The following is a 22,242-nucleotide window of genomic DNA, read 5'->3' as shown; positions in this document are numbered from 1 at the left end:
AAGTTCTTACCGAGATAGCACTGGGTAACACCTTAGGCTGGGCAAATACTTCAGGATCTTGGTTTTGCTGCATAGACTGAAATGTTTAAGAAAAGGTAAACATATATAGCACATTTCAATTAAAATTTCCTGGTTACTAGTGAAAAATCTAGGCAAGTGATAAGGAACAGTTTAGATATTAACCAATTCCTGGGCTGTTGAGGGACAAGAATGACAGAACTTCTGACCATGGTACCAGTCACTGTACCCCGGCCCGCGGGCTCTGGGCAGCCTCCCTCCTCAATTTCCTTGAGGAAAGAAACATGAGCTGAGCTGGTGTCTCTAAAGAAAAAGTTGAAACCTGAGTTTCTCCTAACAGCCAAGGACAACCCAGTTTTGCTGCTGGTACAGATGACAGATCTTGGTTGCGTGTTTTTTTTTTTTTTTTGCGCTGAGGAATCAGACTTGGGGCCCCAGACATGGGCTCTACAGCTGATCAACACCCTCCCCCGGCCCGGTGGCATTAAACAGTGGTTGTCACAGGCACATGGCCATACGCCCGTTGTGTGTCTTCACATGATGGAGAGAAAGAACCTGAAGAGTAAAACCTGAGAGAGCCCAATAAAGTACAGGTCCTAAAATTTAGCTACTGCCACATAAATGAAAAACTGCAGGTAAGTGACTGACCCCTGCCAGCACGCACACGGAGCAGGGTGTCACAACAGAGGCCAGAATCTGGAGAGGACCTGGGCCAGGACTTGCTGGCTGTGCCTTCAGAACTCAGGCAGTGGTGGGAACTGCTTAAGGACACGAAAACTGAACACGTTTTGTTTTTTTATACTGCAGAAGAGGCTAGAAAATGACACTGATGGAATCAGGGCATGAAGTTTTTTTTCTACACAACTCATCAGAGGGATGAAAGCACCCCACGAGCTAAACAACAATTCAGCGTCTCCAGTGCTCACCTCCTCACGCGCTCCTGCCCCTCCTTCCCTCTTGGGGGGTGGCTCAGGGCTTGTCACTGAGCTACATCCCAGCCCTTTTACAATTTTGTATTTCAGTCTCCCAGAGTGCCATGGCTGCAGTATACAGTAAATCTGATGGTTTATCTACATAATAGTTTGCAACATGTTAAGATTTGGAATTGTATCTATTATCATTCAAGGGCACAAGACTAATATCCTAACGGCAACCACTACTTTTTGAGGCAGGGTCTCACAATGTAGCACAGGCTGGCCTCAAACTCACAGTGATCCTCCTGCCTCAGCCTCCTGAGTGCTGGCATTTGAGGCGTGCACTACCACGTCCGGCTAATTGCTACTATTTGAGAGTAGCAGGTTCTATTCCCTTTCAGGTCTGTGACTGTCTGAGTCACTTGAACTTAGTTGATTTTCTCATTTGCAAACTGCAAATCCATGCATCACGGTGAAGGACAAAGCTCTGCTTGCTCTATTTCCCCACCTACCTGTCCAGGTTCTCCGACTTCAGCCTGACTCGGGTTCTGTGGGTTGCTGCACAGCCTTTCTCTGAAGCCTGTTCTTTCCTCTCAACACATGAAACTTCCCAGGGCTGAGAATCAAACTCAAATCCCTTAAGCCCAACCTCCAGCTCCACTCACCACCGAGTACTGGCTCTCTCGCTCCCTTTCCACATGTCCATCTCACTACAGCTTTTGGTTTTGTTTTTTAGTGGGGACTAAACCCAGGACCTTGCTCCTGGTAAACAAACCCCACCCTGAGCTCTGTGGTCAGCACTCCTACTGTAGTTTTCAGAGCTCGACAGATGCGTTCTCCTGTCCAGGGTTCTGCATATGCTATTTCTTCTGACCTGGCTGAGGGGCTATTCCCTTGGCTACACCCCCAAGGCCATCTCTGGGAACTCCGGAGGGACAAGGCAGGGGCCTCACATCCCTTTGAGGTTCCTGTCAAGATCCCCACTGCTGCACAGGCCTGCAGCTGCTGAAATAACTCCTACACCTCAAGCCACTGTGATCCCAGCCAGGCCCAGTGACAGACTTGAACCTGTACACAGGTGCCCTTTTCTTAGACAGCACCACCTGCAGACAGTTTGCTCCATAAAAGAATTCCTCGTGTTATTTCCAGTTCAAAGCAGAACTTTGACAGAAAGGCTTAACAGATACTATGAGGAGTGGTGGAAGGTGGTGACTTTGCCCAACAGCAGGGCAAATGGGGTGCTTAGACGAGGAGCCCTTCAAACCCCCACCAGATGTGGGGCAGCTCTTGCCTACTGACACGAGAGCAGAGATCCCAGTCACTGAACCATCACCACAGTAAGGGGTGACACAGGAACTGCAGGTATGGTTTCACCCACATGCCAGGCATAACAAGGGACTAGTACAGGGAAAGAGGGCTCAATTTTAACGGGAAGGGCCACCTCTCACAACCTCCTGCCCCAGAACAGCACACAGTGGGTGCCCTCACCTTCCCGGGCTGTCACATTGGGCTGCATCCCCAGTCTTTCAATTCTGACACTCTCGCTAAATCTTCAGCTGCCCAGGCTGCTGAACACTCGTCACGCTGCATATGCTAGTCTTGGTTCAAATAACGTTCCCAGCACTGGACAGCTGTGGCTAACCTGAGTCTTAGGCTGCAGCTAAGCATTAGCTTCTTAGGAAGCTTTGCTGGACCCCCTGGTTTTGCATCTGGGATGCTCTTACGGCACTGCTGGCAGAGGCAGGCACTTAAGCTGGAAAGCCCTGTGCTTGGAATATCTGGAATCTATGGTTTTGAGACAAAAGAGAAGGACTTATGTCAGACAAAGACAAACCTAAAATGGATACCTGGATAGGAAAACAGTTTCTTAGCTTTCATCGGTAGAAATAACCTTAAGCAAACTGAGCCGAACCACTTAGCAATTATAATACAGAGTTTCTTACTGTCTTATCCTGATTTGGATCTAAAATTCCTCTGGAGGCTCATGCTGAAGGCGTGGTCCCCACTGTAGAAATTTCCGAGGTGGGCTGTGTGGAGTGACTAGACTGTGATGGTTCTAATCTTATCAATGGACTAATCCACTAATGGGTTCACAACTGAATGAACTACTTTTTATTTTTTCTTTAACGTATTTGGTACAGGGTCTCACTATGCAGTGCGGACTCATAGTGATCCTCTTGTCTCTATCGATGTGCACCATCACGCTGGCTGGGTCAGTGCCCCCAGGGGCACAGCGATCGAACCTGGGTCCGGACACTTGCCTGAGCAGGTACTTAGTCCACTGAGCTGAATGAACTACTGGAGATGTTGGAAACTGTAGGGGAGCCTCATGGGAGCAAGCCTGGCAGTTCCCAGTGGTGTGCCCTGCAGGGGTGGCTCCTGTCTGCCCCTCTGTTCCTGTTCTTTGCTCAACAGCCTGAGGTGACCACCTATGCTCTATCATACCCTCCTACCATGGTGCTGTCTCACCGCAGGCTCAGGAGGCACTGGGCTGGCTGACCATGGACGGAAACCTCAAACTACAAGTCAAAGTTAATCTTTCTTTCAGCTGATTTTATCAGGTATCTCTCATGATGACTGAAAGGTAATAAGCACCCTTTTCTTCTACTCATAATGTACTCCAAAAGAGAAACTCTTCACAAAAGCAAGGCTTTATCGTTTTATCCCACCCACACCCTTCTGCCGTTACCTGAAGGGGAGCGAGCACCATGTTGCTCAGGGAGGCTGAGGCCACTGCTCTGGCTACTGCTGTCTTTGAGGGAAGCTCGATGAAGCTCTCGGGCGTGGCCAGCTGGCCGCCTGCTGGAGGAAAGCTGGGTGCTCCCGTGCCTTTCCCGAGATTCTGTGTCTGTGTTTGGTCGTGCTGTGGGGTCAACCTGAGTTTCTGGAGTAGATCCATGCTCGGAAGGGATGCGCCCGCTGCGTTCGTCATACTCAGTGGGGCTCTGAAGGGGCTCTGGCTGGCAACGAGACCACTGTGGCTGAGCTCTGGGACTGGCTGGTTCAAGAGTGGAGACCTCTGCCTAGGTGTGGTTTTTACTGCGGGCATCATGGTGCTATTTCGAGGTAAACCAGGGGCAACCTGCGTGGTAGCAGCTTCAGGCGGCAGAGTGGGGCTGAGAACTGGGCTCAGCGGGATCGTGTAGCTTGGGGCATGCCTTTCACCGGACTGCGTGATTGAAGCTGGGGTGATGAGCACTGCGGTGGAGACTTCGGGCTGGACTGTGTGGTGTGCCGCGGAGCGGACACCCAGGCTTTCCAGCGGAGCGGCTTCTCCGGAAGGTTCAAAGGGAAGTGGCAGGAACGAGCTGGCCTCTTTCTGGGAGGCATCTCCTGGGAGCTTCTCTATTTCCTCGGAATCCACACCCAGAACTGCTGGTGGTTCTTTCGGCAAAGAGGTTCCAAACAGTTCTTCCACTGTCAGATGTTTATGTCCAGAGGGAGCGGACTGAAGAACAAATCAAACCAGCGAGAGAAATCTTGAGAAACCAATGTAACCAACCTTTTCCATCAACCAAAAGAATTCTTTTTATTTTCTGTCAGTGTCTTGCTAAATGGCCCAGGCCTCAAACTTATAATCCTTCTACCTCAAGCTTCCAAGTAGCTGCGATTGCAGGTGTGCTCTAGGGCACCTCACTCAGGTCATTTATATATTTTTACTGTTCCTGATAAAAAGCTGGGATGGTATCTCAGGGCCTGGGTCCCAAATATCAGAAAGCACATCTAATCACTGAATAGTATAACTCCCCTCCTCTTCACAGAATCTTTAAGATTAAGTAAAACACTGCTGGGTGTGGAACCACATGCCTACAATCTCAGCTACCTGGAAGGCTGAGGTGCACTGCAAGGTTGAGAAAGCTAGTGAGACCCTGTCACAAAATAAAATTTTGAAAAAGATGTGTGTGTGTGTGTGTGTGTGTGTGTGTGTGTGTGTGTGGCAACGCTGGGCAGTTTTTATTACGGTTTGTATCTAGTTGTCTCCCCAAAGCTTTAAGTAGTCACTTGGGTGGGCTTCTAGAGTTTATGCTTCATTCATGATCCAACCCCAGGTTTATGGGTGTGAGAGCTACACCTGCCCTGGAGTGGACAGTCTGAATGCATTATAAGGAAGGGAGGGGCTTTCTAGCTGTCACAGCCTCTGTTCCTCGTTGTTTTCTGCTGCCATGAATGGCTGCCCTCTGCCATGAGCCACTGTGCCTTGGAACCAGCCGAGTATGGCCTGAAACCTCCACTAACTATAAGCTAAATAAACCTTTACTTTCATAGTTTTTTTTTTTTTTTTGGGGGGGTGTGTGTGTGAAGGTATTTTGTCCTAGCAACAAGAGAAAAGTAACTGAGACAGTTTGATAGTACAACACCTGCCTAGCACAAATGAGGCTCTGGTTTGATCCCCAGTACTGCAAAAAAAGCTAATTCAAATCTGAAAATTTTTAATTTACATATTATTTCAGTACATTAGATTATCAACACCATTTCAATTATTATATTTTGAGGTGGGGTCTTGCTACGTTGCCCAGGTTAGCCTCAAACTCTTGATGTGCCTACCTCAGCCTCCAAGCAGCTGGGAATCCAGCTTCCTGCCATGCACTGGGGACCTGGGCTGTATCTCCATGGCAGTACAGGCGAGTTCAGGGAAACGAGCCGTTCAGGCTTGTATGTTAGGATGCACACTGCCGTGGCCACAGACGGACCGGAGGGTAAGACCGAGCAGTCTGGACTAAGGGTCCAGCAGAGCGCTTGAGAACTGAGGAGTCAGGAGGGAAGGAAGCAGAGGCTGGACAGCCAGTAAAGTGGAGGCCAAAACACAACCTGGCAGTGGTGCCGCTGTGTAGGCAGGCAAGCCCAAGAACGGCCTCCAGCTGGAGGGAGGGAAAAGGGGAAACTGAGGTGAGTTGGGAACACATCTGAGGTCTTGTGAAGCATCTGGAACTTGGAGTTGCTGATTTGGAAATTATTAAGACAAGAATGGTCACACAAGTTCCAGAGCGAAGGCATTTCCTCAGGACATTATAGGGCTAAAGCACCAGCATCCTGCCAAACGCCGAGGCAGCTCCAGAGCAGCAGGGCTCCTGCCTGGCTCTGCTTCTTTGGAGCTGTGTAGACTGGGGAGTCATTCACTTCTCAGAGCCTCAGCTCTTTGGTAAAGTAGGGAGGGATGATGGGGAGTGCAAGGTATGGAACCCTGCCTACAGGAAGGGCTTGTTTAATCTCAGTACTTGTCATTTCGACAGTAGGAAAGTCGAGTCCTCCAAGGCAGACGCTGTCTTTCTGTTTGTCCCTGATCCGTGGTCTTCTTCTGCCTGGTCATGACTACCTACAAAACGGCACCACAGTCCAGTGTCATGGATCCGCTGAAGTACACAGTAGCAGTTCAACAATGCTCTCTCCCCACTCCCCTGGAGTGGGGGTTAGCACGAGGACAGAGGGAGCTCACTGGGTGAGGGTCCCCTCAGTCAAGGCAAAGGCGGCCAACATGCAGGGGGTTTACATGTTAAGGGAGTGTTAGCTTTTGTCTTTCCCCAGAGGAAGGACAGTGTCATCTATCAGGTGAGAGGCAGGAGTGTAGGTCTCAACAAAATGCAGTCTATGTGAAATAACTGTTGGAGAGGAAGAAGCATAAGATTCCTTTGGCTGTAAAAACTATAGCTTCATATCAAACCATTTTCAAAATATTCAATATTCAATAAAGAGAATTCTGTAAATATAAAAACACTACCGTAATATGTCTTGGCAAGTTAATGTGACAAGAGGCTTTGGTTTAAGTGAAGAAATTCTCAAATGGCAAGTTCAGGTCCCCACTAACAATGCTGTACTAAGAGAGGCTGTCACAACATCTTCTTGAACTTTAAAGGATTTTTCAGACTCAGAATCTCACTTCCGATATAAAGCAGCACCAACATCTAATTATAAACTAGACATAAAGGAAGCTAAAGATTTTGTAGGGTTCAATTTCTTCGTATTTTCACTTCCACTTCTGAAAAAACTAAAGTGTTTAGATTCTGCATCAATAAAGTACCAATTCTGGGCTGGAGAGATAGGTCAGTAGAGTAAGCGCCTGCCTGGCAAGTGCAGGGTCCCGAGTTCAATCCCTGGCACCACAAAATAAATAAATGAATGAATGAATGAATGAATAAATAAATGTACCAATTCTTAGCAGCGAACAGGTTAAGTTTTATAATCTATTTAGTAACTAATCTGAAAAATGGACACAAATCGTGGGAAATACATTACATAGCTGCTATGAAAATTTAACTTTCTTTTTCTTTTATATGTATTTGGTACAGTGTCTTACTATGCAATTCGGACTTGTAGTGATCTTCCTGTGTTCAGCCTCCCCAGTGCTGGGATTACAAGTGTGTGCCACCATACCCAGTCTCAGTGGCCAGCTTAGCATGCCCCCTCCCCCTGGGAGGGGACAGGGCTGGTGCAGCAAATGGTACCAGGGATTGAACCCCAGTTTCTGTGCTTGCCTAAAGCAGGTACTTAGTCTGCTGAGCTATCTTGCTGGCCCTAAATTTTCAACGTAATGACTAATGCCCAGCAAACATTCAGTAAGTTTAAATCAGCCTATTATTATCACAAGTACTATGCAGTCTTTTTCAGTTTTTTGATGCTGGGGCTTGCCCCAGGGTCTCATGCATGCCAGACTAATGCTCCATCATTAAGCTATACTCCCAGCTTCCCTTCCCTGCACAGTACTGGGGATTGAACTCAAGGTGTTCACCCCGAAGTGCTGTACCCCATTTTAATTCTGAGACAGGATCTTGCTATTGCCCAGGCTGGGCCTGAGCCTGTGATACTCATGTCTCAGTTTTCCAAAGTGCTAGGATTGCAGACATGTGCCACAATGCCCAATTACCATATATTTTTTATTTTTAAATCATTTATCTATTTGGTACAGGGTCTCATTACGCAGCTCAGACTCATAGTGATCCTCCTGTCTCAGTCTCTCAAGCACTGTGATCACAGGTGTGTGCCACCATGCCCGGCCTGGCATGTGGCACACAGGATCGAATCTGGGTCCTTGTGTTTGCCAGACAGGTGCTTAGACCGCTGAGGATATTTCCCCAGCCTATCATACAGTTTTAACAGCAATCAACATAACTCTGTTTAGACATACCATAAGTTTGAGGCCAGCCTGGGCTGTATAGCAAAATCCTGTTGCACAGCAGAGCAAAGCACAGGACAACAAAGCACAGCAAAGCAAAACAAGATGAAACACAACTCAAATCTCCCACCAAAACACAAAAAACAACCAAACAAAATTCATCAAATCCTTCTGAATCACGGTATTTCCTAATACAAAATAACACAATCACATGATACGATACCAAGATTCTGCTATTATAGATCACCCTGTCATTCCCTGATGCAAGGAACTGGAAGGACACAGCTATTCACAATTCCCTGTGGTAGTACTTCACACTCACTCAGTCTAAGTCACAACAGACAATGAATCCCCCTCTGGAAAGCCTTCTCTGTTGAGGCTCCCTATCTGCAGCCAAGCACATAGGGTCCACTTCTACAGTGAACACTGTGATGGACTCACTTTTGGAACCCTGGTGTCATACATGTTTATGAGACCACAGTCATAATCTGGCTCCTTCCCCACTTAAGGAAACACTCAGCACAGCTTGGTGTGGTGGTGTGTGCCTGGAATCCTAGAGACATGGGAAGCTGAGGTGAGAGGATCACTTAGGTGAAGGTGTCTGAGGCCAGCCCGGGCAATACAGGGCACTCCTGTCTCTACCAGAGTGAAATGAACCAAACCAACAAGTAGAAGACACTTGGAAATTTTCTATTTTAAGTGGCATTTAGTATTCGTACACTCACAATATTGTACAATACTCACCACTATATATTCCTAGGACTTTCCCACCATCCCAACAAAGACTCTGTATAAAGTAACTTATCTCTCCTTCCCAGGCTGCTCAGTCCTTGGTAACATTTGTTCTTCTGTTTCTGTGAATTTGCATATTCTCAGGACCACATAAAGGTGATTCACACATTATTTTTGTGACTCACTGGCTTGTTTGACAATGAAATAAGTTTTCAAGGTTCATCCACTTTGTAGCATGTATCAGAACTGCATTATTTTTGTGCCTGAGTAATCTACTGTACATATGAATCACATGCTACTTATCCAGTTATATGTTGACAGACGAGTTATTTCTACCTTTTGGCTACTGTAAATAATGGTATTGAAGTATGTTTTTAAAAAACTTAAAAAAAAATCTTTGTTTGGTACATGGTCTCACTACATGGTTCAGACTCATAGTGATCCTCCTGTCTCAGCCTCCCCAGCACTGGGATTACAAGTGTGTGCCACCATGCCTGGTTTCAGTGGCCAGCACGATGCACCCAGGGTGTGGGGCCGGCATGGCTGTGGTACCAGGGATTGAACCCGGGTCCTTATGCTTGCTAGGCAGGTGCTTAGACTTGCCTGGCTATCTCTCCAGCCCCATAGGAACATGCCTGAGCCCTTGTTTTCAGTTCTTCTGTATGTACAATGAGGACAGCAACTGCTAGATCATATGGTTACTTCTGTGTTTCTGGCTCCGGGAACCACCCCTAGGGCCTTGTACATGTTAGGCAGGTGCTCTACCATGGAGCTGAACCCTAGCTCTTACGTTTAACTTTTTTTTTTTAAATTTTATTTATTTATTTGTGTGTGTGTGTGTGGCCAGCCCAGCCCACCAGGGGGCGGGGCCGGCCAGCATGTGGTGCTGGGGGACTGAACTGCGGTCCCTGTGCTTTGCCAAGCTTGCTGTAAGTAGGTGCTTTAGACCACTGAGCCATCTTACCAGCCCACGTTTAACTTTTTAAGGCACTACCAAACTGTTCTTCAGGGGCAGCACTGCATCATACTGTCATTAGCAATCCAACAGAGTTCCAATTTCTTTGTATCCCTGCCAACACTTGTAATTTTCCTTTCTACTGATATCAGCTATCCTAATAGATATGTAGTGCAGCTCACTGTGCTTTTGATTTGCTTATCTCTAATGATCAATAATGCTGTGCATCTTTTATGTGCTTGCAGGCTGTTTGTCTAGTTTATTTGGTTTTGTTTTGTATTTTAGGGAACAGTCTACAGGATATTCAGGGTCTCACTACTAGATCGGACTCCTAGTGATCTGCCTGTTTACAGCCTTCCAAGAGCTGGGATTATAGGCGCACGCCACCATGCCCAGTCTTGTATAGCTTATTTGGAAACGTCTGTATTTTTCATCCTTGGTGCAGGGACCTGAACGCAGGGCCTGTGTGTGCTAGATAAACACCCCACTACTAAGCTACATCCATAGCCCTTATCCTTTTTTTCTTTTTTTGCCTGTTTCTGAACAGGGTTAATTACTTTTTATATACATTTATGTTTAGGATAAATGGACCAAGACTGCTTGACAGAAGTGCTGGTAACCAGACTTGGTGGTACAGGTCTGTACTCCTAGCACTCTGGAAGGGTTAAGGCAGGAGGATAGGAAGTTTGAGCCCAGCCTGAATATTGTAATGAGACTCTGCCTCAAGAGAAAAAAAAAGTACTGAGGATGTAGCTCAATGTGAAGGCTTTGGGTGCAATCCCCAGTGCTGGGGGGAAAAAGTGCTTTAAGCACCATTGGTTCTTCTCCATTTACACAAATTATACAATATCATAACAATCACATTGTTTTGTACACAAAACAACATACTCTGAAAATTATAGCACACTGGGTTTTTTCTGTAGAAACACCAACAATATGTTTTAAGCAAAGGCACAAACAAGATGGTGTGAAAAAAACTCCACAGTGAAATACACCTAAGGCTTGACCACAGGAAGCAAAACATAAATGAGGAAAATATCCCGAGGAAATTACAGTAAGTGAACTGTGAAACTGAAATGGAATTTAGTACTATTAAAGTCTGACAGGAGAGATGGCTGGGGCCGGGGAGATGGCTCAGGCTCAGGCTCAGTGGAATAAGCACTTCCCTGGCAAGCACAAGGGCCTGGTTTTGAAAAAAAAAAAAGGGCTACAGCGTAATTAGCATAGTCTGACGGCACTAGAGGGCAGTGCTCAAGCAAATGTACTATATGCAAGTGCGATTATGGATGTGGGCTCATTTTAGGGAATCCATGGATTCTGACAATACCCAGATCTCAGTACTTTATGAGAATTTTCTACTTTGGTCTAAAAAATGGACTTTTACAAGTCTATGAAACCTGAAGGAATAGCAATGTCAGCATTATTTCCAATACAGGGTACAGCTTCTTGAACGTCCACTTGAATTTCTTAAATCTACAGGTCACTAATGCTGTTGCTGAAAGCTAAGAGCACTGACAGCTTGTTATGCAAACCTTCCAACTTTCAATGGACAGTGCCTTATGTTCTGAAGCTCTTTTCCCAGTCCTCTTCTTTGTTTGGGTTTTGTAATAACTATCGTAACAGAGGCAGTTTAAAAATCCTTAACCTCAAGGTTCAAATGACACACAGGAAAGGATAGATCCAATGAATACTCCTAAGAAAGAGGAGCAAATCTGCAAACTTGGCTTTCTCTTTATTTCTTTTATCTTTAAATTATTTTTAAGTTTATTTTACAAATTAAATTTGTAATAAAACCATATTTAATGTATGTTGCATCTTCAGGACCCTAAATCCAATAAATGTCACAGAAATGTAGGATATAAAAATCAGGTTTAAATTATCTATTATCCAAATACTTAAAAATTACTATGAATACAATGCAGTTTTCTTTTTTTTCTCTCTCTCCCCCATCCCCTTCTCTTTTTCTTCGTTTGGTGGTATTGAAGATTCAACCTAAGGCCTTCACACTGAGCTATATTCCTAGCCCTTTTTAAAATTTCAATTTTGAAATAGAAACTTGGTAAGTTGTGCTTGAACTTGTGCTCCTTCTGTCCCAGGATCCCAGAGAGCTGGGATTATAGGCATGTCCCAGCTGGCAGTTTCTTATTAAACTAAAACACACAATTACCGAATGATCTAATGTTTGGACTTGTAGGCTTGCATCCTAGAGAAAGGGAAATTTATATTCCATGAAAACCTGTGAAACAGGAGTGTGGAAATGGAAGGGACAAAGAGAAGCTGGACTCATCAGTGTGTGTGTGTGTGTGTGTGTGTGTGTGTGTGTGTCTGTGTCTGTGTGTGTGTGTATTAAGACAGAACAATGAATCCCATTAATATGTGTAATTAATACATGTTAACAAAAATCTATATACAAACATTCATGGGAGCTTTATTTACAATAGCCAAAAATCTGACAACAACCCAGATGTCTTCTAATAACTAAATGAATTGTCAAAAATGGTTCAACAAACTGCTATTTTAGTCTGAAAATCCAAAACCTGTAATGCTCCAAAGTCCAGATGCTTCTGAGTAATGACGTAAAATCCCGATGTGATATCATGTGACAGGTCACAATCAAAACACATGCACATTTAAAATAGTGTATTAATAGGGAAATCAATAAATGTAATACATCAGATCAACAGAGGCAAGGACAGAAATTGTATGATCATCTTAATAGATGCAGAAAAAGTATTTGACAAAGTCTCGTACCATTCATGATAAAAATCCTACAGAAAACTGAACTAGATGGTTTGTATCTCAATCTGATAAAAGCTATCTATGACAAACCAACAGCCAACATCATTTTACATGGACAGAAACTTTCAGAAAGCTTTCTTGCTAAAATCAGGAGTAAGTAAATAAAAAAATAAAGAAAATCAGGAACAAGACAAGAATGTCTACTGTCTCCACTCTTATTAAGCATAGTCCTGTAAACTCTAGCTACAGCAATTAGACAAGAAAAAGAAATACCATAGGAAAGAAAGGAAGAAGTTGAATCACCATTATTTGCAGATGACACGATAACATAGAAGACCTCAAAAAATCTATTTAAAGGGGGCCTGGCCCTAGCTCAGGCCTTTAAGTGGCTGCTTCCACAAAGCTGTCAGCCTCAGGTGGCTGGAGTTCGAACCTCACAACTCTCCCGCTGGCCAAAAGTGCCCTGAAGGCATTCGAGGAACAAAACAAAACAAAAAAAAAATCTATTTAAAAAACTGCTAGATTTAATAAGCAAATTCATTAATGTAGCTTCATACAGTTAACACTCAAAAACAATAGCATTCCTGTATAGTATAAAAAACTCACCAACAAAGAAATTTGAGAAATAACCTTTCATAGTAACTTCCGAAAGAATGAAATAGTAGGAAATCAATCTAATGAAGGATGAAAAGAGCTCTACACTGAAAATTATAGCCTGTAATCCCAGCACTAGAGACGCTGAGAGGCAGGAGGATTGCTATGAGTTTCAGGCCAGCCTGGGCTACAAAGTGAGTTCAAGGCCAGTCTGAACTGCACAGTAAGAACCTGCTTTAAAAAGAAACCTGCCCTCCCCCATGGGCTTGGGAGATGGCTCAGTAGAATAAGCGCTCGCCTGGCAAGTGCAAGGGCCTGAGTTAAATCCCCAGTTTTGGGGAAAAAAAAGAAGCAGAAAACTATAGTACTTTCAAAATGGAGGTTGAAGAGTATATCAGAAAATGGAAAGATAAATTGGGTGCACTGGCTCACGCCTGTAATCCTAGCATTTGGGAAGCTGATGCAGGAGGATCATTGTGGGCTACAAAGTGAGCTCAAGGCCAGCCTTAACTGCATAATGAGACCATGTCTCAAACACACACACACACACACACACACACACACACACACACACGCATGCACAAAACAGAAGAATGTCACTTGCTTTTGAGGAGAACCAATATAGTAAAAATGGACTTATGTCCAAAACTGTTATCCAGATTTAATGCAATTTCAATGAAAATTCCAATAGGATATCTCACAGAATTAAACAATCTTAAAATTCATTTGGAATCAGAAGACCCCTAGAACAGCAAAGGCAATTGTAGGCAACAAAGGCAAAGCAGGGGCATCACAATCCCTGACTTGAAATTATCTATAAAGCTACTTGCAAAGTAAACGAGACCCAAAGATCAACGGAACAGCTTAGAAGATGCAGAAATAACTCCAGACATACTCAGTCACCTTACCTTTGACACAGGAGCCAAACATTCACTGGAAGAAAGCTAGCCTCTTCTGCACATGTTGAATATTAAAGCTGGGCTTGTATCTCTCACCATGCACTAAACTGAATTCTAAATGGATCAAACATCTAAGTATTAAAACAGAAACATTACATCTGCTAGAAGATAGAATACGTAAAACTCTTGAAGACACTGCTGTAGGCCAAGACTTTATGAATAAAACCCAGATCACACAGGAACTATCATAAAATATCAACTGGGATCTCATCCTATTAAAATACTTTTGCATAGCCAAAAGAAACCACCAACAGAGTGAAGAGACAACCCACAGGGTAGGAAAAATGTTTGCCAGCTGTTTCTCAGTCAAAGGATTACTATGGAGAGCATATAAAGATAAAAAATAGAAAATAAAAAAAAATTCAGACCTTCCAAATTTAAAGACCCAATCCAAAAATCAGCATCTGAGAGGGACATACACTTCTAGATAAAAGAAACAGCAAATAAATATATGAAAACATGTTCAACATCACTGGTAATTCAAGAGACACAAGTTAAAAGAGGATTCTATCTCAACCCAGAAAGAATAGTTATCAAGAAGTCAACCAGTAAGAAATGCTGGAGGGGCTGTAAAAAAAAAAAAAAAGAAGGAACCCTTCTCCACCGTTGGTGGAAGTGTAGACTGGTACAACCACTGTGGAAATCTATATGGAGATTCCTCAAAAAATTAGGATTGGGTTCCAGCTGACCCAGCCATTCTATTGGGTATCTTACCAGAAGAATTAAAAACAATATACCACAGAGATCTATGTGCACTCATGTTTATAGCAGCACATTCTGCAATAGTTAGATCTGGAAATAACCCAAATACCCATTAACCGTGTAATGGATAAAAAAAAAAGTGGTCTTTTTATATAACAGAGTACTATTCAACCATAAAGAGCGATAAACTCAAGACTTTTTATAGGTAAATGGACACAACTTCAGATCCTACTCATGACTGAAATAAATCAGAAGCATGTATGTAAACATTGTATTGAGAAGCTAAAAGATTAGTAAGATCCAAAATGTAGAACAGATATTATAAAATAGGAAGAAACTGTTCAAAAGGAAAGAAAAACTGGGAGGGTGGAAAGGAGAAAAGGAAGAGGATGGCCAAAACACACCCACGCAGGCGCATGTACACGCATACACATGCGACAGTTAAGATAGTTATGCTGCTATTTCTTAGTTCATTGCAAAGAAAGGTTTGTGCTAATATCATTTCATTGAAAAGAAAGGCTTGTTAAAAAAAGGGTCTGTGCTAATATTGTTTGGACAATTAAATGCTAATTACTTTGTACTCTGAGTAATTAAAGATATACACAATGTATTAACCGTTGTTACCCTCCTATAATCTTGCTTTGAAATTTTGTTTTGTTCTCTTTTAAAAAGGTACGTTAAATTACCCTCAGACTATGTGTATAAGGTATATATAAAATATAAATTACTTTCTGCTTTTGAGTCTCACCCCCAGGAGTTGCATATGCAAACATTCAAAAATCTGAAAAGAAAAATCTAGAAGTCAAAACATTCCTGTTACCAAGCATAATAGCTAAGGGGGCACTCAATCTATACGTACTCACATATTATCTAATAATACTCAACAACTAAAGAGAACAAGTGACAGAAGCTTCAGCAATTTCTTCCTTTTATATGTATTTGGCACAGGGTCTCACTACGCAGCTCAGACTCGCAGTGATGTCCGTTTCAGCCTCACCAGTGCTGGGATCACAGGTGTGCGCCACCACGCCCGGACTTGGTGCGCGCCTGGAATGGGGCCTGTGTCGCATGTGGTGCCAGGGATCGAGCCCAACTTCAGTAATTTCTAAGTATTATACTGAGTGAAAAAGACAACCTCAAAAGGATTTTCTAGTTTGTGTTCCTATTTATATAACACTCTTGGAATGGTAACACCAAACTGGAAAGGAGATTGGTGGTTGCCAGGACTTAAAGATGAGGTTTGGGGCAGGAGGCAGAGAAAGACAGTGGGAAGTCAACAGGGTTATAAAATGGCACCCACAGAACTTGTCTGTGCTCGTGAATACACAGTCCTTCATGAGACAGAAATACAGAGAATGGAACGTGCGCGTGTGCATGCGCGCGCGCGCGCACACACACACACACACACACACACACACCAGGAAATGTGAAGATGGTGTGGATCGTGTCAATACTCTGGATATTATATTCCAAGATGTTATCAATGGGAAAATAGGGAATGTGGGTACATGGGATCTTTCTGTATTATTTATCACTCTATATAGAAAGCTGAAACAAAAACTGGGTTTTACTTGATATCTATTGCTTTATCAGGCCATCCATTACAAAGAAAATAAATTTAACAAATATTTACAATGCCAAACATTACAGATACAGCACTGAGCAAGTTGTGATGGTGCACACCTGTGACCCCCACACTCAGGGAGGCTGTGTCAGGAGTGGACTGCTGAGAGTTCGAGACCAGCCTGGGTTACAAAGTGAGCTCAAAGCCCGCTTGAACTGCAGAGTAAAATTCTGTCTCAAAAAGCCAAAAAGAAAAAGAAAAGAGATACAGCATTGAACAGGGAGATAAAACTGTCTGTTCCATGGACTTCCTATTTTGGTGAGCATGAGAGTGAATAAAGAAGAAAAATAAACATGTAAACTGGTAAGTTTTAAGGAGAAAATAAAGCAAGCAGGAGGACCAAGGGTGGGGAGCACCGTCTTCCACTCAGTTGTCTTTTTGAGATAGGATTTTGCTCTGCAGTCTCGTTACTTCTCTTCCTCATCTGCTTTGTCTCCCCGTCACCGTATTTAGGCACTCAGTTCAAGTGACTCTTACAGAATTATCATTGTCCTCTTTTTTTTACTTGGTACCAGGAATTAAACTCAGGACCTCGTGCTTGCCAGGCAGGTGCTGTGCTGCTGAGCTGAATGTATCAGGTAGGGCCTTGCAGGCTACTACCATGACTTTGGCTTTTCTTTGAACAAACTAGGGCTCCAGTGGAGGGTTTTCTTTTGGTGGTACTGCCCACTGAACCTAGCTAGGAATGTCCTATCACTGGGCCACATCCCCACCGTTTTATTCTGGACAGGGTTATACTAAGTTGCCCTGGCTGGCCACCCACTCTTGACCTTCCTGCTTCAGCCTCCCAGCCTCTGCAGCAGCTGGGATTACAGGTGCATACAGCCACGCCCAGCTCACCAGCTGGTTTTAGGTAGAGGAAAGAAATTTATGTGTCATGAGGATTACACTGGCTGCTGGGCTGAGAAAAAGGGCATTCACAGCAAGGGCAAAAGCTGGGATAACAGACAGGAGACTACTGCGAAATGAGGTAAACAAGCTCTGTACATCAGGGAGATGACCTGAGTGGATGTTGCTATGTTGCTACAATAAGATCTTGGCAGATAAGTGAAAAGTCAAACTTGCATCATAATTAAAACCAATATAAAACGTTACTCTTTGTTTTGTTACTTTGGACACAGCTAGGGCTTTTGCTATACAAACCTTATCTTGTGACCCAGAGGACATCTCTTCTAAAGTTTCAGTGCTTCCCAGACTGAAAAGCTGAGTGCTTGGCTGTAACCCAGGGCTGGAGATATTGGAATCACCCATCTGAGTCTTAAAAAAAAAAAAAAAAAAGAGACAGTGTGTTATGTAGAAACAAATTATTACTTGGCTCATAAAACATTTGATGTTATTAGAAATGCTATGATAAAAAACAAGCAAAACTCCTATAACATGTTTGCTCTGAACTCCCATATAGGTAATAAAATTAGTACAAAGTTGAGTACCTAATTTTAGACAACAGAGTTAGCTACAATTATTTTCATAGCCTTTAAAATGAAAAGTCATTGGTATCACTCTACCATGTATTCTCTCGTGTGTTTGAGGTCAACACATGGTAACACAATGTGTCAGGGCTGGACTGTTCCATCTATGTCCCGCTTACACAGCCAGGATGTGGCCCAGGTCCATCACCTAACAGCTCCCTGGAATGCCCCATTGTGGTCACAGTCTCTACTTCTGGCAACCAGCATTCTAGTCTGTCACTATGTTTTGCCTTTTCTTTTCCTTTCCATGTATGTGGTTGTTGCAGGGTTTCACTGTGCAGCTTGGACTTGTGGTGATTCTTCTACTTTCAGCCTCCCCAGTGATGGGTTCACAGGCGTGTGCCACTATACCTAGACTCTGTGGCCAGTTCAGCCTGCCCTCGGGGCGGGGCTGGCGCAGCATGTGGTATGGGGGATTGAACTGCGGTCCTTGCACTTGCCTAAGCAGGAGCCTTTTAGTCCCACTGAGCTATCTCGCCAGCCCTGCCTTTTCAAAAAGTATCATACAAATGGAATATAAGCAGAATGCTGGCTTCTTTTACTTAGCTTAATGCCTCTGAGATTCATTCAAGTTGCTAAACGGTATTAATAGTTCATTCACTTTTGTTATTTCTGCTGATATATATTTTTCTCTTAAAAGTTACATATTTTATATTTAGATCTGTGATACTGTTGATTTTTATGTAAGATTTTATATTTAGGTTGAGGTTCATTTTTGTATGTGTGCATATCCAACTATATGACCATCATTAAGTTCTAACTTGCATATGACACTACAATTGAAAATATTTTGTTCTTAAAATGGTTACTAGACAGACATGGACGCCAGGAGTGGTGGCACACACCTGTCATCCCAGGACTCAGGAGGGTGAAGCAGAAGGATCACCATAGGTTTGAGGCCAGCCTGAACTACGTAGTGAAACCATCTCAAAAAAGTCAAAAGGAAACAAAAAAATTGACAGACATGGAGTTAATAAATTTTATTTGAACTATCTGATTCAGTATCTGGTGAACACTGTGCATATCAAAACAAATGACTGTGGGAAAGAGAAGAAAAAAACAAAAAGGAAGAAGGAGAAAAAAAAAAAAGAAGCAGAGCTGGCCAAATGGCTCAGCGGATTGGGCAGATGCAGGAGCCGGAAGTTTGACCCCCCCCCCCCCCCAGGCCTGCGAGGCCTGCCATGCTGGCCCCGCCACGAGGAACACTGAGACCAGGATTGAGACTGGGCGTGGTGGCGCACGCCTGTAATCCCAGGTCTTAGGAGACTGTACAGAGGAGGATCACTATGAGTCCGATCTATGTAGTGAGACCCTACAGACCCTGTCCTAAAAATACATAAAAAAGCAGCGCTAACTGCAGAGACACACTGAGTTTCTCGGTACCACGCTAAGAACACACACGAGAGGTGTATGCGTAGCGCAGGAACAGGCACTCAGCGTTCAGGGGTGGACAACACGCAGTTCCTCCCTTCAAGTGGCCTACTGCTAATGACTCACACGAGCATTTACTCAGTGCTACCCAGCTGAGAAGGGTGAAGCAGTCTGTGGAGGCCCACAAATTATCTTAATCTTCTGACAACCTATTTTCAAGCAGCATCCCATAACCAGCAAATGTACCATAGAGAATGCTTAGAATTGAATGTTTAAAAATTCACACATAACGTCAACATTAAATCTATAATCATCGAATTTGATTCAATTCTCAACCAATTCAGCTTGCAACCAAAATTATGGAAATAGTTAAGTTCATGATCTGAATATTACTGTATATTAGAGCTATAGAAACTCAAAATATTTTTCATAGTAAGTTCCTATTTTTCAAAATTTTTATTTTTGTGCAGTTGAACCCAGGGCCTTATGCACGACAGGCAAGAGCTCTAGCACAGCTCTCCAGCCCCAGCCCATGTAAAAAGTTCTTAAAACAAGACACAATGCTCGGAAATATTACAACAGTTGGGAGTTGCACTATAAAAATCCAGACTTATTACTTCCAGAGGGAGCCTGAATGATTCGGCAACGCCAGGTCACCTGGCAACCACTGCTGGCCCTGAGCTCGGGCTGACTCTGCAGAGGGAGCAGGCCTGCAGCGTGCCTCGGTTCCCAGTCCGCCTGCTTCCTCACTGCCTGGCTCCAGGGCATCTGAGTTCGCAGTATCTAAGCTATGAGATGGGCTTATATTGTCACGACGCACTGTAGGATACAGCTCTGAAGAATCTTATCTTTGATTCTTGTGTAGGGCTCTGGTGAAGCTTTCCCAGATGAAGACACTCAGTGTCTGAAACACTTAGGGCAAATGCACACCTCAGACAAACTTGCTGGAGGGTAATTTTACAACACTTGGTAAAATCTTTTCAAAAATGTCAAAATTCTTTGCTCTAACAATTTCTTCTCAAGTCATTTATCTTAGGAAAAAGTTTAATTAATTAATTTATTTTGTGGCTGGCTTAGCCTGCACTTGGGGTGGGGCTGGCGCAGCATCAGGTGTCAGGGATTGAACTGCGGTCCCTGAGTTTGCCTAAGCTTGCCTAAGCAGGTGCTTTGGACTGCTGAGCTATCTCACTGGCCCTATCTTAGGAAAAAGTTAATAGTGAATACAAAAAGACCTAGCTCCACAGCAGCATTGCCAAGTTCTTAACAGAAAGAATCAGAGAAATCTAGGATATTGTTTGTATAAAGCACAAAGTGAAAAAATATACAGCTATTTATATCACAGTTCTTTTAAAACAATTCCTCAAATGCAATCTCACTGGGACTCGGAATAGTTATTGCCAATAAAAAGGCAGAAGTGCAGACAAGAAAATAAGAAATCTATGCCTAGCAGGGACGGGGCCGTAGGAGCTCTGTGAGTCTGAGTCCACTGGGCCACAGAGTGAGTTCCAGGCCAGCCCTGTCTCAAAGCACACCTGCTCCCTATCCCTCAAAATAAAAGTTGTGTCTTGTGTCCATGTACTTACTCCCCACAATGAATCTAAACATATGTACTGCAAACATGTACTATATTAATAAAAATAAGGCTATACCTCTTTACAGTTTTCAAATAAGGCTATATTATAAAGGAAAAGTCTATGATTAAATTCCCAAAAGCTCCATTTTAATCTAACCTTAGATAATAAATTATTTTGTACTGGGGAAGAATTTTCTTTACAAGTCAAATGATGACACTCTATTTATTCCTTTGGTGATACAATTAGAAATCGCACTAGACTTTTAGACCGTACACTTAATACCAGAGTCCCTTTAAAACTTTGTGTACAAGAGTAAGGCTGAGTGTAGCTAAGAAGGAGGGCATACGCTCAGGATGTGCAAGGCCTTGAGTTTCACCCCAGCAGCAAAAACAAAAGCTGAACGAAATAAAAAGGCCAACAATAAGGGCTGCTTATTTCTTTCCTCTGTGACTAGCTGCTTGTCAGCCTGAGGAGTAAGCCCGATTGCTTCGAGTACTTTCCCTAGTGCACAGCACCCACAGTTCCGTATTATGGGGAACCCTGATACAGTCACTGCTAGGGACAGTGAATAGTAAAAGGCCCTGAAAAGCAAAATAATGACCCAAACTTCATGATGGGTATAGGACGGGATTTGGGGAATTTCTTTCTTTCTGGAGTGTTGGAGCTCAAACCCAGAAGAACAAGCATGTGAGGCAAGGGCTGCACTGCTGATTCCAGTGCATTCCCAGCCTTTTTGTTTTGTTACCAGGAATTGAACTCATGACCTCACGCTTGCCAGGCAGCTGCTGTGCTGCTGAGCTATATCCCTGGCTCATACGTTCGCAGCCTTTAAGACAACCTTTAAATCTGAAATATGACTCTCAAAATTTATTCACTCATTTTTCTATGAATCATTGAATATGTATAATGGAGACGACTGCTTTCCTAGTATTGCCACAGACTATATAGTTTTTAAGATTTTTTTTTTTTTTGTTTTTGCGGAACCGGGGATTGAACTCAGATCCTTGCGTTTGCCAGTCAAGCGCTTATCCTACTGAGCCAACTCCCCAGAACTATATAGTTTTATAACTTATAGTACAACTACCTTCCAGAATACTTTTTTCAAACTTTGCTGCCTAAACTCCAGATTGAGATATTGTAGGGTAGTAGGTACAAAATAGTCCTGTCGTGAAACTGATCTGGGAATTGGCAGCATTGCTTTACCTACTGCGAGATCATTCTTTTTTTTTTTTTTTTTTTTCTATTTTAGGGAAGGGTCTACAGGATGTTCAGGGTCTCACTACCAGATTGGACTCGTAGTGATCCACCTGTTTACAGCCTCCCAAGAGCTGGGATTACAGGTGGGCGCCTCCACACCCAGTCTCAATTGCCATCTCAGCGCGCCCCCCGGGGGTGGGGGATGGTGGGACAACAGGCCTGGGGCTCAAATCCCTGGCCCCTGCACCTGCCTAAGCAGGCACTTTAATCTGCTGAGCTACTTAGC

At 43.6% G+C, this 22,242-nt stretch overlaps 1 protein-coding gene across 2 annotated transcripts in view; it reads right to left on the bottom strand.

The window, feature by feature from the left end:
* The window catches only part of Dcp1a (decapping mRNA 1A), a 66,343-nt gene that overhangs the window by 6,811 nt on the left and 37,290 nt on the right, over positions 1-22,242 (bottom strand). The window contains exons 6-8 of one of the 2 annotated variants that reach the window (XM_004631635.1): positions 17,489-17,602; positions 3,622-4,380; positions 11-76 (exon numbers count right to left, since the gene is read on the bottom strand). In XM_004631635.1, coding sequence (XP_004631692.1) covers positions 11-76; positions 3,622-4,380; positions 17,489-17,602 — 939 coding nt within the window. The remainder of the gene's footprint in view (positions 1-10; positions 77-3,621; positions 4,381-17,488; positions 17,603-22,242) is intronic. The other variant, XM_004631636.2, reaches the window with a different exon arrangement.

Source organism: Octodon degus, unplaced genomic scaffold (assembly GCF_000260255.1).
Source record: "Octodon degus isolate 3935 unplaced genomic scaffold, OctDeg1.0 scaffold00043, whole genome shotgun sequence".
NCBI classification, from domain to species: Eukaryota; Metazoa; Chordata; class Mammalia; order Rodentia; family Octodontidae; genus Octodon; species Octodon degus.
Note: the sequence above shows the minus strand (reverse complement) of the source record. Positions and strands in the feature narration are given on the sequence as shown.